This window comes from Colias croceus, chromosome 17 (genome assembly GCF_905220415.1).
Source record: "Colias croceus chromosome 17, ilColCroc2.1".
In the NCBI taxonomy this organism is placed as follows: domain Eukaryota; kingdom Metazoa; phylum Arthropoda; class Insecta; order Lepidoptera; family Pieridae; genus Colias; species Colias croceus.
In genome coordinates, this window is record NC_059553.1 from 1,324,416 (window position 1) to 1,351,195 (window position 26,780).

The 26,780-nt window shown below is 33.7% G+C and overlaps 5 protein-coding genes across 6 annotated transcripts in view; 2 read left to right on the plus strand and 3 right to left on the minus strand.

The window, feature by feature from the left end:
• Nucleotides 1-1,761: 1,761 nt before the first annotated feature.
• Nucleotides 1,762-10,428, minus strand: LOC123699229 (beta-hexosaminidase subunit beta-like). Its single transcript, XM_045646135.1, has 10 exons — nt 10,169-10,428; nt 8,143-8,359; nt 6,778-6,887; nt 6,077-6,285; nt 5,722-5,834; nt 5,152-5,353; nt 4,089-4,215; nt 3,414-3,497; nt 2,230-2,432; nt 1,762-2,003 (listed from the first exon to the last, which is right to left on the minus strand). The coding sequence occupies exons 1-10, from the start codon at nt 10,355-10,357 to the stop codon at nt 1,820-1,822; spliced, it is 1,638 nt and encodes a 545-aa protein (XP_045502091.1). The 5' UTR covers nt 10,358-10,428; the 3' UTR covers nt 1,762-1,819.
• Nucleotides 7,651-22,265, plus strand: LOC123699230 (myb/SANT-like DNA-binding domain-containing protein 3). Of its 2 annotated transcripts, XR_006752503.1 has the most exons (5): nt 7,651-7,754; nt 7,878-7,915; nt 19,435-19,570; nt 21,831-21,917; nt 22,045-22,265. XR_006752503.1 is itself a non-coding variant. In XM_045646136.1 (4 exons), the coding sequence occupies exons 1-4, from the start codon at nt 20,403-20,405 to the stop codon at nt 22,263-22,265; spliced, it is 756 nt and encodes a 251-aa protein (XP_045502092.1). In that variant the 5' UTR covers nt 20,355-20,402. The 2 variants fall into 2 exon arrangements, 1 of the variants encoding a protein (XP_045502092.1); XM_045646136.1 differs by lacking the exons at nt 7,651-7,754; nt 7,878-7,915; nt 19,435-19,570 and adding exons at nt 20,355-20,778; nt 20,954-21,025.
• On the plus strand, nt 11,972-12,791 carry LOC123699231 (ER membrane protein complex subunit 7). Its single transcript, XM_045646137.1, has one exon. It carries the CDS (start codon nt 12,044-12,046, stop codon nt 12,722-12,724), a length of 681 nt encoding a protein of 226 aa, XP_045502093.1. The 5' UTR covers nt 11,972-12,043; the 3' UTR covers nt 12,725-12,791.
• The window catches only part of LOC123699227 (CD109 antigen), a 33,750-nt gene continuing 22,744 nt past the window's right edge, over nt 15,775-26,780 (minus strand). Inside the window, exons 27-33 of the mRNA XM_045646132.1 lie at nt 26,434-26,588; nt 23,666-23,737; nt 22,940-23,101; nt 19,370-19,563; nt 18,061-18,235; nt 17,432-17,537; nt 15,775-16,607 (exon numbers count right to left, since the gene is read on the minus strand). Coding sequence (XP_045502088.1) covers nt 16,405-16,607; nt 17,432-17,537; nt 18,061-18,235; nt 19,370-19,563; nt 22,940-23,101; nt 23,666-23,737; nt 26,434-26,588 — 1,067 coding nt within the window. The 3' untranslated portion in view covers nt 15,775-16,404. The remainder of the gene's footprint in view (nt 16,608-17,431; nt 17,538-18,060; nt 18,236-19,369; nt 19,564-22,939; nt 23,102-23,665; nt 23,738-26,433; nt 26,589-26,780) is intronic.
• Nucleotides 24,109-26,156, minus strand: LOC123699232. The gene is made up of 2 exons (XM_045646138.1): nt 25,459-26,156; nt 24,109-25,034 (listed from the first exon to the last, which is right to left on the minus strand). The coding sequence occupies exons 1-2, from the start codon at nt 25,910-25,912 to the stop codon at nt 24,979-24,981; spliced, it is 510 nt and encodes a 169-aa protein (XP_045502094.1). The 5' UTR covers nt 25,913-26,156; the 3' UTR covers nt 24,109-24,978.

Sequence of the window (26,780 nt, forward strand, 5' to 3'; positions counted from 1 at the left end):
GAAAGGCACAGTCAGCATGAAGGAATCATGCAGCATTTTAACAAGTTAATAAAAGGACAGTCTTAATGAAAACATTTTCCTAACATCCTACTAATAAATCGAAAGTTTGTGAGGATGGATGTTTGTTACTCTTTCACGCGAATACTACTAAACCGATTACAATGAAATTTGGAAAAATTACTTTTGATCCCGTAAATCCAACAGGAATGGGAACTATGCGGGTTTTTCTTTGAAAACGCATGTATATTAAGTATGTATTTCAATAGTAGTTTCTCATCTATGAGAACTGTCATTTAATCAACCGTTTAATTTTCACATAGTTACACATTTAAAGTAGGTAACTTATGTGTAAAAAATTTCAAAATAAAAATTCACTCTCTTTAATCAAATGTATTTATTATCTACAGGAACAAAAAAAAACGTAAGCGTAAGATTGCACAATTCTTCTAGAGTATCCATCTTGATAACAAGTAGGCTCGAAATGCAGTGAACACAATATTGCAAATTGTGGCGGCGTCCAATCAACTCATGTCTCACGTTTTATACCCATTTTTTATTTAGCTCTGGAAATCTAAAACAAAATGAATTTATTAATAATCTGAAAGAGAAATTAATAAACAACAAACGAAAACTAAAACACATAGTGCAAATAAAACAACCACGTGGTATGTTTTATTTTCCTGCGGTAAAAAATTTACATCTATTATTTGCAACAACAACTACATATAAATCTGATTTATGAAACAAAATAAATAAATCAACGTTAATATGAAATAGATTTTTTGTCATAAATCGATAATATACGCTAGATGTGTTACAACACTACGGTGGTAAACAAAATGCCAAACGTGATATTATTGTGACGTTTTTTAAAAATTATTTCATTATTTTATATTTCACAACCCCATAAAGTGGGTAAATGTTACAGTTACAACATAAAATTACAAAAAAGCGCTTGATAAAACCTTCAAATAGGTTTAAAACATAAATATTTATCAATTTGCTGAAAATCACTTACCGATGGAAAGATATTTTTACATTGTTTTTATCCAAAACTCCCATTCGACTAGTGATGGCCGGTTGCTAAACATACAATAGTTATTTTAGCACACTGACAAATAAAAAGAAACACTGTTCACTTTATATTTTCTAAATATTTCGTTAAAAACACTTGACGCACTGAGCCCACCAGCTGGTTGGAAAACAAACTGACTGCCGGCGCGCTACGTTTGAAGACAGTGCAGATACTCTATCGCTATCTCAATCTGGCTTATGCTGTTATTGACTAAGAGTAAGTAGATTAGAAAATATGTATTTTGTTCTGTCTTAATATAAGAACTCTATAGGTTAATTGCTCTTAGCACATCGCTGATTCATAATGTTACTCAAAGAGTAGAGTAATATAAGATGTTACTAGACTGTGCCGTGTGCTTTCTCCACAGGATTTCTCTCGTGGACGAAACCACGGGCAAACTATTATAGGTATGTTTTCGTCATTAGTTTCTACGCGAAAGAATAATAGACATCTATGCATCGTTACAAACTTTCACATGTTCATCAGCTGTTCATCAGTAACTTCAGTAAGCATAGAACAAGTTACTTTCACATGTTCATCAGTAAGTTTAGGTTTTTCGCATAATAACAAGAAATGTTTAAAATAAACAGATATATGTATTTATAATTATTTTATATTTCTATAAATTTTTGAAAATGGCTATTAAAGCTAAGAATTAGGTATTACAGAAATAAAATAATCATACGCTAATTTAATTTATTTATTTGAGCATCAAACACTTATAACAAATAATATCTTAAGAACTTAAGCAACACAAAAGCCAGGTCCAGTGGGTGGTTGGGCATCAATGCCTCGTCGAATCATCCTGCAGGTATGTTCTTCCATGCGGTGATAAACTTCTGCTGGTATCGTGTCAAAGACCGACCGCCTGCCGATTGTGTTAGCGCTCCACAGCCGTTCAGCTACTGCACTTGCTCTTGGCCATACCCTGTATTAGATTAAATTCGTACATCTCGAAAAACATCACATACAAAATAAATATTATAAAGATAAATTAACTGTATGTCCGTTTGATGAATAGTTGTCTAAATTTGCTCTTATTCGCGTTTGCTATATTAGTTGTTCAAAGCGCGGAATATTTGAATACGATTCAGTAGATATTATATATTTTTACAGTAAAAAGATATCTAAATATTAGTTGCGGTCAAGTTTACCTGCTCATTACATTCCTATCGTCTACCATCTCGCCCCACATGCACGCTTCGCCGCCAACAATGTTCTCAAGCAGCGTCCTGTTGTACGTCACATCATACACCATCTGGCGAGGATCAGCCCAGTAGTAGTCCGTCCAGCCGCTGCCCAGTGCATCCAAATACCAGGTGGACGAGAAGATCAAACGATGTCCCGCAGTGAGCACCTGGATTAACAATTAAATTTATCTGTGCGTATTGATGAAATTAATTATTGTTTAGATATTTCCGAAATTCTAAAGGAACTTTTGCAAGGGTCAAGGTTTAGAATTTTTTTTATCTTATTACTTATTTTACATATATCGAACAGTAAAAAACAAAGTTATTATTGTTTGTTTTTACTGTTCATCATTCATCATTTACTTAGGTATTGATCAGAATATGTATGAAACTAAACATAGGTATCCAAGAAGCTTATATCTTATACACTGGAGATTTCGGTATGAACATTTGACGTGTAACAAGAAAATTGTTGTGTTTTATCACTTTCACACCTAACTTGGTATTGCCACTGTTAATACGAAGTTTTCCCAGGGCTACTATGTATGCCGTAATATTCTGTGCAAAAGGTTAGTTTTTGTACATGAGTTTGTTGATAAATTGCCAACAACGTCATTCAGAAGCATTGTTGGGTGAGACAATTATTATTTATGCTAAATAAAATAAGTATCTGGACCAATTATTAAAAAGCGATACTCCCTGATTATGGGTAGTTACCTTGTAGGTATCCAAAAAAACTGGTAAACTGGCAACTGGCAACATTCAAATTTCAAACACCGAACGATCGATCTTTTTAAATGGGATTTTAATAGAAATACAAGACAAAAATACCTGCTGATCGTTTTGAGCGCATTTTGTCTTTATTTTACTTATTTTGATTGAACATCATTGGAATTTGTCGTCAGTGAGACTGTAAAGGTGATGCAAATTTTTATTTTATAATAATCTACGATAACACTGCTTTTGCTTTTAATATCGTAAATTATTGCGATGCCATGCGACATCCAGTCCGTGCTTAATGCTTGGGCTACCTTAGGCAGAAGTTGATTATAGCTTAAATTTAAAAAGTTTAGGCTATAATCAGTGATAATGATATATCATATAACTGATGATGAAAACGTGTTAACTAATTGGTAATATAACCTTACCGTGACCATTTCGCTAATCCAACTTCCCTTCCAGACTTGCACAAGTGTTTTTTTTGATAGAGGAACGTGTTCGTCGAATACCTCCTGTATAAATAGATAATAAATATTATAATTTAATAATTATTTCCTGTATTAATTATAAATAATTTAATAATTATAGCTGTAAGTTATACCATGGACCAATATATACGTAGTTTTATTATTAGATTTTTTTTGTATTTTGAAATGAATGCGGATGCATGCATATAATCAATTGCTGCGTGGCTTGTGCTGAAGGTAGTTTGCATTGCTTGCTGTGCTTTTCATGACAATTTATAAATTCAATTCCTTGTGTGTGCATTAATTTTGATGCTAGGCAAGAAAGTAGAAAAGGAAGCAAAAAGAAGTTGATAATGCGGGTAGTAGTCTTCAATTATTATCTGGCTTAAACATATTTTTTTTGCATTTAAATTTTAAACAAATAAAAAAACGACGTGTGGCACTCGGGGACTGCCGCGGTAAAGTTATTGCATGCTATGCCTTCAAGCCACACCTCCGCCCGTCGGAGTGGGGAGCGTGAGGATTTTTCGTTACGGAATTTCTCGATTCGGTCCCCGCGCTCAAGGCCCGCGATATAAGCTATGCTGCCTATGCAGTAGCTTAAACACTAAAGTATTTTTATAGAAGTGTAATTACCTGCCAAACGACAACTTCCGAGTCGTTTGCTAGCAATGGTATCGCGTTGGACATGAAGATCCCGTGCAACTCTGGCACAGTGAGGTTGTTCTTGTTCATGTAGTCGCGGAGTTCGGGGTTCGATCTCCTGTAAATCGTTTTTTTATGCATATATTTAAAAGTGGACTTACACGTTTAAAATTACATATTGTGAAAAATGTATATAGTTAAAGAATTATTAAATTTAAGTAACGCTTTTTCCATCTTGTGTTTATTTTACTTATCGAAGTAAAATAAACACAAACTTTAGTGAGTAGTTAAACTTTAGTGAACAAAAAGGAAGAATAGAAACGACACAATTTCTTTCAGTTGTATGTTATTTTTCAAATTCAAATTCAAATTCAAATTCAAATTCAAATTGTCTTTATTTGCTGAATGTAGTTACATATAGCTGAGGTACAAATTGTATAGGTGCTTAGACATTCTGCTCGTAGTTGAGCGTGCAAATTATTTAAATTATAAATTACATTAAATAATATTACAAAATCAAATATCTTAAATTATCAATTACATTATACAATATCACACAACACTAGATCTCAATAGGTACATTGCAAAATTATATTAATAAAATTATTATAAATAAATATTATGTCAATTTTTATTTATTTAAGCCTAAGCCAAGTCCTCGTTTATCTTATATGCTAGAAATTCATTTACCGTATAAAAGCATTTTTGTTTAAGAAATGCAGCAATCCTCCATTTAAATTTATTAAGATTACAACTCCTTATATTTGCGGGAAAGTGATTATAAATTTTTATAGCCATTCCTTGACAATTGGCACAAAATAATTTTGATTTACACATGGGGAAGCGTAGTCGGGTGGGATCCCTAGTCTGAAACAGGCTGTCTTTTTCAAAAGTAACAAAATGAGCTGTATGCTTTTTTACGAAAAGAGCTATCTCGAGAATATAAAGGCAAGCTACAGTCAGGATCTGTAACCTTCGAAACATCAACCATTTCATCATAATATATTGAGAGCCAAAGGAAAATGTCCAGTAAAGACGAGAATTTTTAACGTACCAGCAATCCAATTCCACTTCATCACCGCCAATGTGGAAGTATTTATCAGGGAACCAGGTCTGCACCTCCTGGAACAGGTCCCGGAGTAGTTTATACGTGATGTTCTTTGTTGGGTTCATGGGACCCAGGCCAATCACTTTGTCCATTCGATAGCATTCCGTGAGCACACTCGGGTATGCGTTACCCCATGATCGTGTGTGTCCTGAAAATGAGAGAATAATGTAACTGCTGAAAATGCTGATGATATGAAGAATAATGATAAAAATAAGTCAAAGAAGGCTCTAAAATAACTCTAAAAATATTTATTTTCCCATTATAAATGAAGGTAAACTTTACCGAGAGAATATGCAAATTGCAAATTACGTTTTAGGTATTTGAGTCAGATATTTTTAGATAAATGTGTACAAAAGTTAAATCTAGCTTCAGAACATGACTGCATAAGCTGGAGACTATTATGATAGTATTTCTGAACTATCGATTCAGTCATTATTGCATGATGGAGAACCAAACATCAGACTATCGCGATTTGTTCAATCTATCGGCATCGGTAAAATATTCATATAAAATTACCAGGTACATCAAATTCAGGAATAACGCGAATCGCCCGGTCTCTTGCGTAATCAACAATTATTTTTATGTCGTCCTTTGTGTATACCATAGACGGATCGTAAGCGCCTTGTTGACTGAAATTATATTTAAAACATTCAAATCAAACAAGCAATATTCGAGATAGCGAAGTAGACGCCGGATCAGAAATCAATCGAAAATTCAAACATGAAAAGCGCTTTTTAAGAATTAACAAAATATGTTTCTCGGTGAAATTATGCTACACCAAAGAAAGTACATAGGAATCAAGTGCCGTTAAGCAAAATTCTATATCAATTATCAACCTTAAAGAAAAAACGCACACCATTTTTTATTTTACCTCAACTCCGGGAATCGTTCACTCTGGTACGGGAAACTCTGATCATCCACGATGTGCCAGTGGAATACGTTCATCTTGTTCATCGCCATCGCGTCTAGCGTCTTCAAGATGTTCGCCACTGAGATGTAGTGCCGCGATGTGTCCAGCAGCAGGCCCCGGTGGGAGTACTGCGGGTAGTCAATGATTTGCGTTTTGTTGACGCGCAGTTCCTAAAAAAAGGAGAATATGATTAATCTTCGCAGTTGTTATTGAAATATTAAGAAAATCCTTGTCTAAAGGATGAGAAAATGGCCTAAGTATTTGACTCTTTTTATGTTACAGCTTTTTAGATAATTATTATTAAGTTCATATGCTATCAATTTTTACAAAGTGTATAGTGGCCGCTGCACGATCAACTTTTTTAATCACAGAAATGAAAGAAAATTTGAAGTTCGATTCGATCTTCTTATATAAATCTCGTGTCACAATGTTTGTCTTCAATGGACTCCTAAACCACATAACCGATTATAATAAAATTCGCACACCATGTGCAGTTTCGATCCAACTTGAGAGATAGGATAGTTTAAATTTCAAATAGTTTTAGAGAAAGCGGGCGAAGCCGCGGGCGGTAAGCTAGTAGTCTATAAAATATATTATATATCTGATGGTGGTGATCTTATTTGACAAAACTTATATGTAAATTTTGCTAAATGCGTGCTTACATTTCGATCGTCAGAAAGATAGAAGAGATGCGAGAACGTTTCGAGACCTCTGATAATTCCCCAAATAGAGGGACTCCGTAATGCTGCAGTTGCAGATACATTCAGGTTATCTGGAAAAACAATGGATTAAATTCCTAAATTTCTGAACTAGATTCATTCGCAATAATTTCAGCGATTTTTCTATATCTTGCCCACAGATCTTGCCAAATGGACACTATCTTCGATGATAGATACACCATGAAGGATTGCCAAGAAGTCAGTTATAAGGATCTATGCTTAATAAAAAAAATCAGCTAAGCAATGCCATGTTCCACTAAACTGAAAATTTAAAAGAAATGGGACAATTAAACAAATGATTTATAGTTTAGTATTGTTTGTGTAAAAATTCACATAATGTACTTTCTTTTCGTAAGTTGTCATAGTTCAATGGAGAAGAAATCCGATACAATCTGAGTGAAAACTGCTGCAACAGAATTGAAACAGTCTTGATATTCTAGGCAACTTTTTAATTCCAATCTCCTTATTCCTTATTATTTTTTTCCAAATAAAACATTAGAAATTTTGCTTACCCCATCATACAACTTATTTACATTCGCAATCAAGGGAAAGAAATGGCAAAAATTATGTAATCTGTGTTTAGTTTTGGTAAACAAATAAATATTTCTACATTATAGATAACGATTACCGTAAAACATTAGGCCTACATACTTTAAATTGTGTTTCTATTTAATTACCATTATTTCATATAACTTCATTGCACTGATAATGCAACCCAGGATTTTCCGATGCATACCTACAGATATGATAATACTTTTTATGTATTTTTTTTTTAATAGTAAACCTAGCAATAGGGCAGGCGACTCACTTGGTGGTAGGTGATAGACGCTGCCCATGACTATCACAGCGTTGGGTTCACTGCAATCGTATTGCCGGCTTTAAGGTGGAAGTTGGTTTTTCAGGAAGGTGTAGGCTCTATAGTAGGTATAGTTTAGATTTTTTAAATATGTGCGTATTTGTGAATACATATGCACTTATTTTTTTACTATCATTAGGTATTAATTAACGAAAAAATAAAGTCTTATAAACTTTACCATTTTCAGAATGCTTCTACTGCTCCCAGAGATTCACGACCGAAAAAGTTAGTAGGTAGTTACATAACTTCAAATCTAAAATCGCAACATAATGCATATTCAATATTCATGACTTTTATATGGTAAGCTACTTGCATCAGGATTTACCAGTACGTCACCAACTTCACAATAATAATCACGTCAATCGGACATCGGTTGAAAGCCCACCCACATACATAAAAATTGGCAAATTGCGCATTGCAATTGGCAATTTTTTTGGGTTCAATGTACTCACAGCTCTCATCCATATCCACATGCGGGTATTCCTCGCAAGGCGCCGTGAGGTCCACCTCGAGCTCCTGCAGCCGACCCCGGTAGTTCTCATCGTGTGACAGCCCGTTCCTGCGCTTGCGTCTCTCGCGACGGGACCGGGTCGAGCCTATCTTGTGTTTGACCACGAATGAATATCTCTCTATCGCGTTTGAGAGTATCGCACACTTGTGTCCTACGACCTGTGAGGGTGATTTAATTACTTATTTAGTCGCATATCATGGAGCAACATTTTATCTATACTAATATTATAAAGCTGAAGAGTTTGGATGTTTGTTTGAACGCGCTAATCTCAAGAACTACTGGTCCGATTTGAAAATTCTTTCGGTGTTGGATAGTCCATTTATCAAGGAAGGCTATCGGCTATATTATATCATCACGCTAAGACCAACAGAAGTGGAGCCACGCGGGTGAAACCGCGGAGCAGCTAGTGGGTAATAAAAAAAAGGGAATTGGAAGATACATAGGTACACATTTTTGCGCATACGCCTACGCTCTACGTTTATTTTCTCAAACACATCTCAGTGATGGTTTTAGAAAAAGCGATATGGTATGGAAACAATGCAAGTATCGGGTAAATTTATAAGTAACGGGGATTTTTTTAACGAACGTCGTTCAATATTATATTACAATAAATTATTTACATTGATTTATTGTTGCATACTGTGATAAGTGATAACACTCAACACTATTGTAATGTAAATATATAAATATTTATTTATTTGATCAAACACTTCGATTGACCGATTAGAAACAAAGGATGAGAGGATTGATATAAGTAGGTATCTACCAGAATAGGACAAGATTAAGAAAAAAAAATGTACCTAATCACACTAACTAAGTACCTGGTTAATAATATCAGAATAATTATTTATTGATAAATCCATACTATTAATATTATAAATGCGAAAGTAACTCTGTCTTTCTGTCTGTTACTCAATCACGCCTTAACTACTGAACCAATTTGCATGAAATTTGGTATAGAGATATTTTTATACCCGAGAAAGGACATGGGCTACTTTTTACCCCGGGATATAGGATAGGTTTTATCCCGGAAATTCCACGGGAACGGGAACTATGCTGGTTTTTCATTGAAAGCGCGGGCGAAGCCGCGGGCGGAAAACTAGTTAATAATAATCTAGAAAAAACAGTAATTTTTACCTAAAAGATATACGTAGGTACCTAACTGTCTGTGCATTTTAATCATATCGATTGACGATTTTACAAATATTTTTGCTCTTTGAACTTCGGGAGAAAATAATGTGTAAACAATTTTAATCAGTTCCATTAGGTTCTTATATTCTAAAACAGATATAATGATTTTTATTGTAATTTAATCCGAATATTTCTCATATAATGAGATGAGATGCCCTGCAGTTGTTATTTTTTTCACCCGCGTAGATATAGTAGGTACCTAACTACGATATGAGCGAAATGCGGGTAAAAGCTAATTAGTAGAATATAAATAATACTGATATAGGCCAATATCCTAGTTTTTAAGGAACAAGAAGTTATTGAATATGACTAAAAATATTTTTTGGAATGCTGAAAGGTTTCTAAAATTTCTGCCTTCTGTCCTAGGTACTTTCACTACTTCCGCGCATTCGCAAAACTATCACTATCGACATGATTAATGCAACTATTTTAGTGCATCATCAATGAAAAACCTGAATCAGCATTGATTATTTATAAAATATTGTTTACAATACTTTATGATACAGTCACAGTTTAAACATGCCAAACAAACACAAACATCAAGGATAGTGAGCACTCAGCCGGTACTTAATCGATAATTGCGCCAAGCATATAATTTTATTTAAATCACAAATCGCATACTAGATCAATCATAACTGCAAAAAAATTGAATAATTGTTACGGGTTAAGTCATCAATCAATGATAATAATACTATTTATTGTAAAAAAATCTACTGCATAGCTAAATGATATTCCATTTAAACACCGGGTAATAAATATTCGTATTCGATACATACCTTAACACTAAAATGCGAAGGGTTGAATGAATAATACTTAATTTCTTTAGCTTCTTCTTGGGGTTTGGGCCACACTTCTCCCTTAGTGGGGGGGAACTTGGGGCCCGGGTTCACAACCGACATCCCGGCCCCGATGCCGAGGCACGCGAAAAATAGAAAAGTCTGTATCATTTTGTGCGAAATATCCATATAATTATTTTATTCACATTAATCTGTAGCGACTCGATACGCAGCTTGAATTACACTGGCCATTTTCTCCTAGGGCGCTGTTTGTATATGCGAAGATATACATGTGTTATCAACATTGCTCTGAATCTTCATTGATTTCGTAAGGTTTGATAACCTTTCGGATTGCGATTCTGGAAAACTTGAACTTTAGAAATTTTGCTTTTGATAGCAGACAGGCCAACAGAGATTCCATCAGGTGACAAAAATAGGTGGTTTATAATGAGAATTTATTGCAAAATATAATTTAATTTATTATGTAAAGTTCTTAATTATTGATACCACAAGATTTTTTCCCTACGTGTATTACTTATAATTTACTTTATAAATTTACTTATAAACTGAAATAGTTTACCAGGTATTACCTAAACAAAAATAATTTTCAATCCTACTAACACGATATAGATTAGTAACTAGTTACGTTAATTAGTTACTCTTTCACACAAAAATCACTGAACGGATTTTGATGATACTCTGCATTGATGAAGCTTTAATATGTGCCAAAATTTTAAATATGCTAAAGAAATGGATTTAGGAATTAGGGTTCGCCTGCGGGTGAAACAGCGCGGCATATCTAGTATTTTATAAAGTACCCCAGTATACATCTTAGTATACATTATAATCTTTGATTTGTTTGATTTAAACCTGTGGTTTAAACACAGTATAGTTACGTAGAGTTAGGTACGTTAACTTAAGAATTATTTAAAAAATAACTATTCTCAATGTACAATTACAGGTAGGTTTATAAAATCATTCTTATTGTAATATATTTAATTTTATTTATTTTTTATATAGGCTTTGGACAGCTAAATAATTTAAGTAAGATATAGAACGTACATTATCGGCGGTACCTATGGGCTTGAACGGTGAAAGCCTAGCAGACGAACAAATACATAAAAGTTATTTATTACTTATAGAACACCTTAGGATGCTTGGTTTGCGGAAAGGTAACGATTTAATAAAATTCTTTGTGTAGCCTCAGCTTCCTTGTTAATCGTTAATGCTTGAGCCGTGGAGTCCTTTTTGTGTGAGGACACAAAAAAAAAGACCATCGAGTTTGAGCCGCCGAGCAATCCTACAAAATTAGTTATTATATATTTTTAGAGCATTCCATACTTAATATTATAAATGCGAAAGTAACTCTGTCTGTCTGTCTGTTACTCAATCACGCCTAAACTACTGAACAAATTTTCATGAAATTTGGTATGGAGATATTTTGATACCCGAGAAAGGACATAGGCTACTTTTTATCCCGGGAAAATGACGCAATCCCAGAAATCCCACGGGAACAGAAACTATGAGGGTTTTTCTTTCAAAACGCGGGTGAAGCCGCGGGCGGAAAGCTAGTTATTATATATTTTTAGAGCATTATGAAAAGAGAAGTTTAATAAAATTAATTTTGATGTGTTTGAAAAGTGAAAACGTGGTGAAAACCTCTTGTAAAACCTCAAGTCTGCTACCTGTTGCCATATCTTCGAATAAATCGAACCAAAAGGCTTGTAGTCTACCCAAAGTCTACCAAATAAAAAGGAATGTGACTATTGACATACATCATTATGACAGTGACATTAATGAATCAATGATAGAAAAGTTTACATTAATTGTGTGATTCGATCATCTAAAATCAGATTTTCATTATCATCACGTGAAATGAACAAAACAATGTTACGAATATTTATTTCGACCGTAACGCTGTTGCTTTTAGCAAATGTATCATACGCAGTAAATTCTATGGAAGACGAAGTTGGTGTTGGTAGATATGTCATCGAAGGCCGAGTGTTTCCACCAGAAGAACAAGATACTAGTAATTGGCAAGTAGATACAAGAATACACGTAAACGGTGGTGAATACATTGGATTTATTAAAAACGACGGCTCCTTTAGTATACACAATGTCCCTTCTGGTTCATACGTGGTTGAAATTGCGCATCCTGACTATATGTACGAGCCTGTACGCGTAGAAATTAATTCCAAAGGCAAATTTAGAGCACGTAAAGTTAACTATATCCAAACATCGCAGGTAATACAAGTTCCTTATCCTCTCAAAATGAAGGCATTCACAAAGTTCAGATATTTCCAAGTAAGAGAACAATGGAGGTTGACAGACTTCTTGTTCAACCCGATGGTTATTATGATGGTGCTCCCATTACTGCTCATCATGATTTTACCCAAAATGATGAATGACCCAGAAACAAAGGAGGACTTGAAGCAAATAAGCAATATGGCTAAAATGTCTGAACTTCCAGAGATGTCCGAGATGATCACATCATTATTCAATGGTGGTGCTAAAGCATCCACTTCTAAAGCAAAACAAATTAAGAAGAGACAATAGGAGTGTTATTATTTAGTCAAATTTGTGTTACTATATAGGAATAACTAACAATAAATTATTTAAATTATTATGTGTTTTCTTGCAAACAAAAGTTTGTTACCCTTTTTTGATGTGCAATATATTTCTAACTAATATTTTGTAACTTGCAATCTCACAATGAGATAAATAATAAATTCTTGCTTGTTGTAAAGAGATTGCAAGATTGCAATGAATGGAAATACATGACTTACAAAAGTTACTTGCCTGGCTTCCTCCGCTAGAACCTTTATTGTAATCCAAGGAGATGAATCTAAAGTAGACATTGAGTTATTGATGTCTTATAAAGTAGAAATGTTGTAACTAACATGATTTTCATTTATAAATATACTGTTAATACTATGTAGAGTATTAATTATCGATATATGAACAGAATGAAAAGAACTAAAGTTTCTATATTTGTCCAAAATCCAAATCCAGTATTTAATGAAATTGTAAAATAATAATATAAAACCATCTCTAGATAATGTGAAGTAAGCATGGAATAAAGACATCAGATTAAATAAAATAAACTTTATTCATTGTCTATAACTAGATTGGTTTTTAAAATGTCTCTTTGTAACAATTTCCAACAAGATATTATAATAAACAGTTCTTTACTTTTTAAACATCTAATAATTACAGTTGAAGTAGGCATGAGCAATAATTTATCAATATTTTTGACTAAGTTATTGGTGAATCTGATGCACTAGTTTGCAAGTATTTCCCATTTGTGAATATTGTTCAATATATGGATATACATCTAGAGTGGTAGAGAAGAAAAAAAATATTTTGACTGATGTATGCTACAAGATATAAGACAATCTAATATTATGTATGTTCAATTATTATTCAGACAATTTAACTAAATGGATATAGTAATTAGTAGGATAGGATAGGTAGGTTATACAAAGAAAACAAATATAATTTTTCGAACTCTTTATTAAAAATAAATCTTTACTCAGAGATTTCACTCCTACAAATGTTACATTACAAATCATAAAATATTACACACATTCTAAAATACAAAGAAAAATCAGTCATTGGTAAATTTGGACGGAAACAAATTAAGTAACATGAATATTGTCACTACATGAGATTCAATACACTGGTACAAAAAGCAATGATCGCTATTTTTTTATATATTTTATTATATAGAAAGGTAAGGTAAAATTAAATCAGAGGCAGGTAAATATTTGTATTGATACAAACTAATTACCTTTCATATGTTTGACTCTGTCTAGCTTATTTTATAAAAACCTTCCGCAATATACATTATCACTATATAGAATTTCATATAATATTATGTACTTAAAGCATTCTAGGAAGTAAAAACTTGTAATATTCTTCTAAAAGATTTACCTTTTTTAACTTTACCTTACAACTTTTACAATATTATTTACAAATAAATAATATTGTAAAAGTTGTAAAAATTGAATGATATACATTCAAATATGTAGTGTATTTTTTGTACTAAATTTAATAATGTTCTTTCTCTTAATTTTTTATATACATAAACACAATATTATATGAAACTTCATATAGAGATTCTTTATTACATAGAAACATAGACAGAGAGTTAATACATTTGTGAATATGATTAAAAAAAGGAACCTACATGATATATGCAAAATACATTAATACCGATTTCAATAAAGAATTATAATATATAAGATGCTTAGTAAAAGGATAATGGGAGTATCTGAGTAAATAGATATATTGGATGAGGTGACATGGAATCAATACTTGTATATTGTACTATAGTACGTTAATCTTAATTATCATGCAAGAAAATACATTTATATATATATAAAACTCAAAGGTATATAGGTATAGGATATAGTGATCTATCATCGCACAGCCCATTCCACTGGACGTATCGGGCTGAAATTTGGCATGCAGGTAGATGTCATAAAGTAGGCGTCCCCTAAGAAAGGATTTCCCGAAATTCTTGCGGGAACGGGGAAAAACGGGGATGCACGTACAATGTCTTGGGCGGAAGCTAGTTTTTTATAAAATAAACAATGATAAAAACGATTTTAGACATATTTAAACTCTAGACGGTATTTTAAACAGAATTTTGCTGTTAATTTTATGTCTGGACGGGTTTTAATTTGTACATACTTGGAAAATATACGTATTCTACAAATAAATCTACCTCTTTTTAGTGTAAAAATAATTTTTCTCATACAAAATTACAATTGGCTTACAATTTTGTCATCATATATCTAAAATTTAAATCTAAGTGTCATCCAATTTTAAATTAATAAGGCAAATTTATTGACATGTGCTTTTCGTATATAAATGGGTAAATTTAAAAAATATTTTTCTTATATAAAACTTATAATAACTACGCTTAATATTATATACATAAAGTGTGGATGCACTTTGCCTTTTAAGACTTAAGGGCAAGGTTGCATTTCATGCTATTATACTTATCATTTTTCTGTATGCAATATAATGACTTATAAAGTTGTAAAAATAATTGTAAATTAGTCTTTTATATAAGTAGGCATTCGTAAGCAAGTCTCAAATTGATTCGCGCATTCAAAAAGCACCTGTTTAGTAAAGAAAAAAAAAGCAAAATTGTAAAAAATGAAAACAGATTTCTTTAAAAAGCGAAATGATTTGGTAAAGCGCAATTTTGTTACAAAATCTTGCAACAAAACATAACGTTATATACACAGGCATGTTTATTTAGAGAAATTATATTACAATAAAAATGTATTGATCTTACGCTAAGTGAACACCTCTTTTTAATACTAACGCTAAAATGGAATGGAGATTTTTCTACTTATGATCTTCAAAATTAAAAGAATTTTGTTCACTGTTGTAGTCAGAAATAACAAAAAATACATATAAATATAATCTAACCGGTGGTTAATAAAATGATAGATACAGAATTATCTACAAAACGCATATAACTTCATTATGTTATTAAATAACTTTTCATTTCATAGTATCATGTAACTTTAAATATACAACCTGAAAAGACGTCTTATATATTTTAAAATTGCACGTTTAATTAAATATGATATGCTTTTTAATTATTGTTTTAGGTTCCATAATTTTAATGTCTTTTTTTTAATTTATTGTCTTTTACTTTTATAAGTTTTTCACGTTTTTGGCATGTCGTGTTATAAATTTTTAGAGAGCCAAAATAACTTCTTTATAGATGTAATTCTTTATTGATTAAATAATTTGTTATGATTAACTTGCAAACGATCATGCCTTTTTTATTTTATTAATTAATTAGTGTCATATTATAATAAATGCACTAAATAGTCACTTGGAGGTCCTAATAATGTGCAGGACGAAGATATTAATACAGTAACAAAATTAAGATTCAGTATACAGAGTGATTCACTAGGATTAAATTTTATTTTACAAGACGTCAAATTTGTGACGTAAGTATAAAAAATAGGTAGGTATTTTTTGCGACCAATTCTATTTTCTTTTACATATTATTTTAGTTACCAAGTTCAGGACGTATAAAAATACGTATTTTTTGCAAACATATCTTGTCAATTCTTCAAATATTTGTTTTCATTTTTTTTCTAGACATTAAATTTTTAAACTATTCAGTTATACCTGAACATTTCATCAAACTGAACCACTCTACACCTGAAAAAAAAACCACAAATATACTTAATTTATCATCAAAATCACCACCGTACAAAATCGTCCGCCCTTTGCCCTCCCGCCAGCACGCTCGCGAGCACGCAGAGCGCGAGAAGCGAAAGCGAAGCGAATGCGACGCGAGCCGCGTTGTACACCGCGCAGTACGGGCACTGCGACGAGCCGCACACTTCGCAAATGTTCAGTAGGTACGTTGGTAGTGCGTCGAATATCGTCTCGTTGAATCGTTCTGGAATTATAGTGTTAGACGTAATTTTTGATTTAATATTTTTGTGGATGAATAGTTGTCATTATAGTTGTCACTATTGCCTGTCAAGACATGTTTAGCTGTCGAATACTATAAAATGCCGCGTTCCTTTGACTCGTGGCGCATTCGTACGAATCGTGCCTAGGGGCTCGGACGTTGTTTATAGGTTTAAAGACTTTATTACTCATAAGAACAGTTTGTTCACTTAAAATGAGTTACATGCTATCTTAAATTAAATTAACTTATTTCTCTAGTTTTAGTTAATATCATGTAATATTTATACAAAATAAGCATAAATTCTACTTTACTATTATAAATTACAGTAAATGTGATTTTTAAGTAAGTTTATACGACATTCGACCCAACTACCTTCACTTTGCTAATAGCCGTTGACTTGCTGCGTTTTGTTATCAACTACAACTATTCTTACTACATTCAAACTAATATTTAACCCGACTTCCCGTCTTATTTCTTACAATAGGTTTAATATAAGTTATACTTCATGTAAAGATACTCGTAAATTGCTGACCCGGTAAATTTTGCCAGGATACTTTTCACAAAGAATATTTCTATCTATTCTCATAATATGCATACTCGAAAATAAAATGTTGGCGGTTATTTAAAAAAAAAGGTCATAAATAAAAAGGTGCTCTAGCTACACTGTACATATAAAAACAAATATATTATGTCTGTAATTTTAAAAAAACTTTTTAGTCGAGTTAGTTTGAATTTGATTAACACGAAGTTTGTATTTGTCGTATAATAAACTAAATGTAAAAAAAAAAAAATAATAAAAATATCCATACCCGGTGCGTAATAATCGTAGACCCGTATCGCGAGATACCGCGACATGTTGGCCACCGGGTGCCAACGTTCCAGTGTGAAGTTCACGCACGTTGTTTCTTGCTCCAACTGTTGTAAAAATATATAATGTTATTGAATAAAACATTTTGAGAATTTCTATTGTAAATTTATAAACAGTAGAAAAAATTCGATCACGAGGCGGGACTCGAACCCGCATTTTACGGCGATCCAGGGCGGACGCCTGACTCCCGCTTCGTGATCGATTTTTTTTTTCTATTGTTCATAAATTTATATTAAATATAAATTATAAAGCATTTCAATGCCATAAAAACAAAAATATCAAATTCAGCTTCTACTGTTTTCGTAATAGATTATGAATCAAATCTATGAAAAATGAAATAATTCGTATGAAACGACGTTTTCATTTTCTAGAGACGATGCACGAAATTTCACTTTAATCGGAAGTTCCTATGATTCCTAATTTTTTAAACACATTTTATAAGCTTCACTTGTATGATTTATTTCAAACTGTGTACAATTGAAAGATCAATGACAAAACAATAATTTCATTGATCTTATTAAAGCGTATTTATTTATACTACTTTTATTATTTTCACCCGCTTATACTCACATAATCGAAATAAAACACAAGTTTGGTGGGCGTGTACTTGGCCCGCTGCAAGTGCGGCACTTTCCGCGCCAGCACGTACGCGTCGAGGCGTTGTTGTTGCACTAAGTACCCCGTGGGCACGCCCACTTCTAGCACCGCTTGCCCGGACCGGGGGGACTCCGATAGGAGCGTCCAGCTGGAAGAGGGGATATTGTTGGTTGTATGTGCTTAACTCAATCTTTTATATTAGAACTAGCTTACCGCCCGCGGCTTCGCCCGCTTTGTCTAAAACCTAATCTAATATATATTATAAAGGCGAAAGTTTGTATGGATGTATGGATGTATGGATGCTTGTTACTCTTTCACGTAAAAACTACTGAACCGATTACAATGAAATTTAGCACACATATAGAGGGTAACTTGGATTAACACATAGGACAGTTTTTATCCCGGAAATCCACGGGAACGGGAACTATGCGGGTTTTCCTTTGCAAACGCGGGCGAAGCCGCGGGCGGAAATCTAGTAAATTATATACTCAAACCTTCCTCTTGAATCACTCTATCTATTAAACAAAACCGCATCAAAATCCGTTGCGTAGTTTTAAAGATTTAAGCATACAAAGGGACATAGGGACAGAGAAAGCGACTTTGTTTTATACTATGTAGTGAAATACATGTTTTACATAAATTAAGTACACCAAAAACCACAAAGATTTCACATACCTATCAACCGTTGCGTTGCTATTCAAGAGACTTGTCCCTTTTATATGGATAAATTAATTACCACATATCGATAGATATGTTGCAGTACGGTGCGTCTACTCATACGTACACACTAAAATTTACATATATCTGACGTAATACGTCAACTCCAACTTAAACTTGCACACACGCAAAGTTTCTATTAACATTACAAGATTCTAAAACAGTGTTTTCTTTTTCATTTTTTTTTTTACTTTTATTTCTGCTACAAAATCATGCATTTATATTAAACTAGCGGTCCGCCCCGGCTTCGCCCGTGGTACATGTTTACGTTTTCTCTCCATAAGAACCATCCTCGTACTTCAAGGAATATAATAAAAAATAAATTATCGAAATCGGTTCAGCCGTTCTCGAGTTATGCGCTTACCAACACATTTTGCGATTCATTTTTATATTATAGATATGTACACACGTAATTACTGCTCTTATTTACTTACTTGTTATTTTACATACTTTATAGAAAATTTATAAATATATAAGTAAGTACCTATTTTTTAACTAAACTGAAAAGGGCTATTAAAACATCTACAATTAAATCGAAAGGCATATTAATACGTTTTGCACTCACCTAGCACAAGTCTGATAGTCGATATGCGACTGATTCCTCCCGTGATAGTGCGCGCGTGTCCGCAGGTCGAACGCCCGCGCGGGCGGGGGCGTTTGGAACCGCGCCGCATCCACGTTGTACTGCACCGCCATCTGCAGTATGGCGTAACCGGCGCCGCGGGCTGTTACCTTCACTGTGCCCCACGCTTCCGGGATCTGTGGGGTAAGCAACATGGTTTTTTTTTATGTCAGAGCAAGCAAAGGAACCGGGTGGGCTACCCGATGTTAAGTGGCCACCACCACCCATAAACACTTGTAACACTAGAAGTGGCCTGTGCACAGGTGCTTTGTCGGCCTTTTATGGACAAATAAGCTCTCTTCTTGAAGGCCCCAATGTCTTAGTTGTTTGGGAACACCGCATGTTAGATGGAATGTTCGTTCGTTTCAGCCGTGGGACGTCCACTGCTGGACAAAGGCCCGGTCGTACTGGAAATCCTTGAGGGAGGCCTTTGTCAAGATGGAATGTGAAAATAATCAAATATTTACAGTAGTACAAAGCGTAGGGAGTGCTATACGCTGGGAACAGATTTTTTTGAACAGCACCAATTATAAACATCATAAGAACAGTGAAATATCGTAGTACGTTAATTTGTGATACACTATAGAGTATAAAAAAGTACATCTAATATTAATTAATTAAAGATTCCACATGTTTCATATTATGAAGTTTCAGATGGTTATCTGTTATTTACCGGTATGTAACAGATATGGGCCTCTGATAACGTGTTTTTGTGTCAGCGACTTTTATACTCGCTGATAACATATCCGGTTGATAAAAATATCAGTCACTTAATAGTTGTTGAGACGCTAACCTCGCTTTTATCTATTTATTAATAATACGTTTATTTTTGTGAATTCAAACATTATTAAAAGCATAATTACTAAAAAGTTTGTTTCTAAATTATTGGTGATTCGCCTAATTGTGTCTGATGATTTGTTGTGATTTGTTGTGTCATTGTTTACAACGTTACTTTTAAAGTTTTTGTTCGTACAAAATGGAAAAGCAGAAACGCGAAAGAAGCACAAATTTCTCGCAAGACGAAACGCACCTCCTGCTATCATTAATCGAAGCAAGAAGATATATTATTGAGAGTAAACGAAGCGACGCCAGTACTTGGCAAGAGAAAGAAAAAGCTTGGAAAGACATCGAAAAGGCATTCAACAGTGTGACTAATTCTGTTTTTCGCGACCACAAACATTTAAAAATTAAGTATGAAGCTATAAAAAGGGACACTAGAAAAAAGATAGCAGAGTTCTATAAAAGTGGAGGAACTAAAAAACTTACGATTGCAGAAGAGAAAGTGAAAGAAATTATGCGCCTTTCTGTCGATAGCAATGAAAGTCAGTTTGACTCCGATTCGGGTCTACCAAGTAGGTGACACGACTTTAAATTTTGTACCTTAGAAAGATTTTTTTTTAAGAATACATACTTACCTTATAAGTACTGGTGACTATAGTCGATTTTTTCTATTATTTGGAATTTTTCAAACAAAAACATTTTAATGCTTTAAAAAAATCTTTAAAAATAACGACCTTTCATCTACAGGTACTACCCATACTGTTATAAAACGAGTGCCTGGTGTGGAAGAAAGCAATGCTCCTAATGTTCTTACTAATGGTTTGACAAATTATATTTTAAATTATGCACATATATAGGTAAAACTAGCTTTCCACCCGCAGCTTCGCCCGCGCAGTCAAAGAAATACCCGCATAGTTCCCGTTCCCGTGGGATTTCCGGGATAAAACCTATCCTATTTCCCGGGGTAAAAAGTAGCCTATGTCCTTTCTCGGGTATTAAAATATCTCTACACCAAATTTCATGCAAATTGGTTCAGTAATTTAGACGTGATTGAGTAACAGACAGACAGAGTTACAGAGTTACATCTATACATATAATAAATCTGTAGAAGGGTCAATTCTGTACATTGAAAATATTGAAAAAATAAATAGCAGGGGGTGTTACTGGATCGATACCAAACCCAAATATGTGATTAAAAAAATTTTTGTCTGTCTGTCTGTCTGTCTGTCTGTCTGTATGTGAAGGCATCACGTGAAAACTAGCGGTTCGATTTCGATGAAACTTGGTATAATTATACCTTATTATCCTGGGCGTAAAATAGGATACTTTTTATCCTGGAAAAATACGTAGAAAAAATTAATCTTAATTTTTTCAGTTTTATCCATAGACGTTGTTCCGTAGAACCGCGAACACACGTTGCGTATTATTATAGGCCTAGCCGTATTTGGGAATTGGGTCCAATACATATTTATAAGATTTTATTGTCAGTACCTACTCAAAATGGAGAAATAAACCATCCACGCGAAGACCGACATCCGCGCGGACGGAGTCGCGGGCGGAAGCTAGTTCATAATATTATTATTAGTATGGATTATACATAACTTATTTTTCTTTTGATTTGCAGAGTCACGTAAAGATAATATAATACAAAAACAGGAAAGCGAACCTCCCAAAAAGAAACTATGTGCAGAAAGGACACCAATATTTCGAAGTAAGTTATAAAAACTTGTATAATTAAAATTGTACTGAAGAAGATTAAGAATAAACATTGTTGAGGTTTTGATTTTAAAAGCATTGTTTTTATATGCGATTATATATTTATTTTCTATGTGTTGCAGGTAAATCAAAAGAAGAAATGCCTTTCGATGAATTAGCTGAAGAAAAACATGAAATAGCAAAGATTCAAATGAAAATAAGAACAGAGGAGCTACACCAGAAAATAATACAACGAAAGCTTTTAGAACAAGATCTAAAACATAAAGATATCATCTTTGAATTAGAAAAACAACAGCTTCTTTTAAAAATACAGTTATTAAAGAAAGATTTAGAGAAAACATGAGCTGAATGTTTTTTATTTGGCTATGTCATTTTTTTTTTAATGTATCCTCATATACTATTCTTATTTTATTTTACTGATTTTATAAACGCTAAAATTTATATGTCGCAGTCATCTGGTTGAACCTGTTATTTGATTGAATGACTAGCGCGTTCAGCGAATGACGACATTTAATTGAATGACTAAAGGACAACTCGTCAATTTGATTAATGTAACATTCAATGCATTGACTGAACGTCATTTAGCATAGTCATGGTTTGGATAAGAGGTGGGTTAGGGTATATTCGTTGCTTTTTATTAATACATAGAACCAGTAGCAGTTAACTCGCAACTGTTTTCTTATGGACGCGTCGTCTGTGTCGAAAATTAAAAAAAAAAGACGTGTGTCACTCGGGGACTGCCGCGGTAAAGCTATTACATGCTATGCCTTCAAGCCACACCTCCGCCCGTCGGAGTGGGGAGCGTGAGGTTTTTTCGTTACGGAATTTCTCGATTCGGTCCCCGCGCTCAAGGCCCGCGATAGAAGCTATGCAATAGCTTAAAAATCTCGTCCACGCTCACGCTCACGCCACGCCACGCTCACGCCACGCCACGCTCACGCCACGCTCACGCCACGCCACGCTCACGCTCACGCTCACGCCACGCTCACGCCACGCCACGCCACGCTGTGTACGCACCTCAATGCTCTGCATGACGGCCAGGTTGTGGTTGTCCACCCGCAGCGAGCGCGTGGAGCCGTTGAGCGCGACCGCGTCCACGCTCACGCTGAGCGCGCTCACGTCGCGCAGCCGCTTGCGGTTCGTGTACTCGATCAGCGCGCGCAGGGCTATGTACGTGTCCTGTACGGATAAAATATAATTAAAAAAATAAATAAAAAAAGAGCGTTTGTGCCGAGCAAACGTGTCGGAAGTGAAACTTCTTTGGAAAAATTCGAAGATATCAAAATTCTCAGGATAAATAAGCATTTAATAATGGGTTATTTTATTAAAATTTTGCTCCAGTAATAAGAATTAAACATTTCCGAGTAAATAAAGTTTCTTAAAAATATTCATATTGCAATAGCAATCTTTTTCATGGTTATGTCGTGGCCATATCGTAGATTTGCTCATTTCATGAAATGGCCAACATAGTTTGATCAGATCGTTAAATCGTCAACGTTTCACGATTTGGTCATCGACATTTGGTCAGATCGTATAAAATATAGATTAGGTTAGATAAATAAATAATAAATAAATAATAAATGTGGATGACCAAATCGTGAAACGTTAACGATTTAACGATCTGGCCAAACTAAATTGGCCATTTCATGAAATGAGCAAATCTACGATATGGCCACGACATTTATATACTTTCCAATAAAAAATGTATAAACAAAATTCTTATCAAAGTTTAAGAAATCTCACCTGAGTAGACGCCCATCCTCCTTCCTTGAGCCTTTGAGAGTTCAGCCACATAACGATTGCTTCATTGTTGTCCTAAAAAAATAAGATCCTATTACATATATTATTAAATAAACATATAGTTCACCGTAGGAAAATTAAACAGATTGAAAAAATCTACTTATTAACTTCTATAATGCTTGCAGCGTCTATTGGTGTTCACCAAGGCTGCCTGCTGAGACCTTTGCTATATATGTGGGGATGGTGTAAATAAAAAGCCAAATTCGCCCAATCGATTTATTTCCCAGACACCGGTTACATATCAAAAATACATTTTAACAATCCTCCATTACATCGTACCAAAAAACACAAAGTCAAGTCATAGACAACCAAAAATCTACAGTCTACAGATAACATGTCCACAGATTAAATAATAGACAAACACAGACTAAAAATAAAACTAGTAATCATGAAATACATCTTAATATTTTATCCTATTCCCACACGGTCATCCTGCAGAATCATCTGTCCCAGATGAGTCAACAGTCGTAGATGATCAATATGGTAAGTAGACAATGGTAAATCACCTTTATCTATTACATGTAGAAATCCTTCCTTCTTTCCTCTTTTATTTGAATTAAGTATACATTCCACGCAATTATCAATGTTTGTTTTAATCTTTTCTTTTAAATTCTCCATATAATAATTTCTATTTATTAATTCCTCAGTTTTAACACAACCAAAATGTCCGTTTTCATGATGTTTTCTTATAATTTCATTTTGCATTTTCTTAGGTACAACCATTAATTTATTTCCATCCTTAATCTTCCATAACATTCCATTCTTCTTTTTTGCAAGCACAATTGGACTAGCATAATCAGACTTACTTGTTTTTATTATTCCTTCATCAAGCCATTCTTTAATCTGTTTGTCAACAATGTTAAGCTCCAAAGGTGACAATCGTCGTGGATTCTGATAAACTGGTACATCATCGGTTAATAATATTTTAAGTTTTACATTTGATTCTTTAGTACATCTTTTGGGGTTATATTCTTTTATAATATTCTGTATTTTATTCTTATATTCTTTGTTTTCAATATTTGTGATATCTTCATTTTCATTCTCTAGCATTGTAAGGTGTAATATTCTTGTTGCAGTGATAGTTCCAGATTTAAAATTGATTTCTACTTCTTTCAGTACAGGATTTCCTAATATAATGTTGACAGGGATAGCGCCATCATCAACAACATAAAATAAAGTTTCAAAATAACAATCATCAATTTCAATTTTTGCTGTGAAAGATCCTTTTGTATAAATTTCCTTTTCAGCTATTCCAGTTAAAGTTTCTGTTGTTCCTGAACTATAAGATAACAATTTTTCACCTTGAATCTTCCTAAAATAAGACATAATTATTAAATTAGCATCGCTTCTGGTATCAATCAGGGCTTCTACATCAATATTATTTATTTTCAGCTTCTTGAAAGGTCTCACATCAATATTATTTTTAGTTGACATAATTTCCAAACTCTTTTTTATACTTTTAGAACATTCAGTTGATTTATGGCCAAACAAGTTGCATTTAAAACATTTAATGCCTTTAGTACAATTAGGCGACTCATGATCTAAATCTCCACAATTGAAACATCTCTTTACTCGTAGTGTTTTTTGAATTTTCATGCCAATGGACTTTGATACTGAATTACTTTGAATCTTATTAGGTGAATATGATTTTTTCTTAATTTCTGAATAAATGTCTAATTTCTTTCTGAATTCTTTAATGTTACAAGCGCCATATAAAATATTTTTGTTGGACTCACTGTCTTTAATACCGTCGATGACATATTCCATCAGGGCTTCATCTTCAACATTCCCAAGTACTGCAAGTTCCTTCATATGTAAAAAATATTGCTGATGAGTCTCATTCATCTTCATCCGGCGAGTTGAAAGTCTCTTGTGAACAGTTGCACTGTTCAACTTCTTACCAAATTCCTCACGGAGCTCAGACTTAAGTGTATCCCACGTGGTGGTCCCACTTAGTGAACGTAAAAATAGCTTGGCGGTTCCCGCGAGAAGCCGCTTCGAAAATATGAGTTTTTCTATTTCGCCCCATTGCATTAAAGAGGAAATATCTTCAAAATCTTTTACGAATGTTTCGATGCCATAGGCATCATCACCCGAAAATGGCGTCATTGATTTCTCTAAGTCATTGAAGGAAATACGCGGCGATGGTTCACCACAATCATCATCATCTTTTACTCGTTTCGGCGGCATGTTGAATAATGTAAATAAAAAGTTTTATAGTCTTCAAGTCGTAATCGTATAATCATAAGCTTCTTTAAATCTTAGTCTTCGTTCGTAATTCGTAAATTCTTAATCAGGTTAAATCACCGGCATCATAGTCTTCGTCTGTTTTTTCTTTATTCCACCATCCCGTATCCCGGACGAACCCCCAAATTATGTGGGGATGGTGTAAATGAAAAGCCAAATTCGCCCAATCGATTTATTTCCCAGACACCGGTTACATATCAAAAATACATTTTAACAATCCTCCATTACATCGTACCAAAAAACACAAAGTCAAGTCATAGACAACCAAAAATCTACAGTCTACAGATAACATGTCCACAGATTAAATAATAGACAAACACAGACTAAAAATAAAACTAGTAATCATGAAATACATCTTAATATTTTATCCTATTCCCACATATATTATTTATAAAACTGGTAAAGAAGTTGTTTTTCAGTTTTGACTTAATAATTTATAACAGATTTGCTTTAATTTCACTCACCTGATGATCCATACAAGCAAGAAGCGCGTACGCAGTTGTAGCAATGTTGTTCGAGTCATATTTGTAAGGTAGTCGCGGTAAGAGGAAAGGCTTTTGATTTTCCATTTTGTATGGCGGCGCTGGCACTGGTTCTTGACCCCAGTATATTAGACCACCTTTGGAACATATAAAATACATGTTAGAAATTATGCCAGTATGGGATAAAAAAAAGTTTGATCTTTTGAATTTCGTGTTGTGGAGGTAATTAAAACGAGAGTGAATGGCAGAAGTGACAAAGGCTTAAGTTTATGTCTTATATTATGTTTATTTTATAAGCGAATCGATATATGCCAGCTGCGCGATGTTAG

Excerpts from the sequence above, each read along its gene's own strand:
- LOC123699229 (XM_045646135.1), bottom strand. The coding sequence starts at position 10,357 with ATGGATATTTCGCACAAAATGATACAGACTTTTCTATTTTTCGCGTGC. Across the intron at positions 6,888-8,142 it reads TGTGGATATGGATGAGAGCT|ATAACCTGAATGTATCTGCA; the intron begins GTGAGTACATTG and ends TTGTTTTTCCAG. Across the intron at positions 6,286-6,777 it reads ATCTTTCTGACGATCGAAAT|GAACTGCGCGTCAACAAAAC; the intron begins GTAAGCACGCAT and ends TCCTTTTTTTAG.
- LOC123699231 (XM_045646137.1), top strand. The coding sequence starts at position 12,044 with ATGAACAAAACAATGTTACGAATATTTATTTCGACCGTAACGCTGTTG.
- LOC123699230 (XM_045646136.1), top strand. The coding sequence starts at position 20,403 with ATGGAAAAGCAGAAACGCGAAAGAAGCACAAATTTCTCGCAAGACGAA. Across the intron at positions 20,779-20,953 it reads CTCCGATTCGGGTCTACCAA|GTACTACCCATACTGTTATA; the intron begins GTAGGTGACACG and ends TTTCATCTACAG. Across the intron at positions 21,026-21,830 it reads TCCTAATGTTCTTACTAATG|AGTCACGTAAAGATAATATA; the intron begins GTTTGACAAATT and ends TTTGATTTGCAG.
- LOC123699232 (XM_045646138.1), bottom strand. The coding sequence starts at position 25,912 with ATGCCGCCGAAACGAGTAAAAGATGATGATGATTGTGGTGAACCATCG. Across the intron at positions 25,035-25,458 it reads CATCGACGGTATTAAAGACA|GAAGATTCAAGGTGAAAAAT; the intron begins GTGAGTCCAACA and ends GTCTTATTTTAG.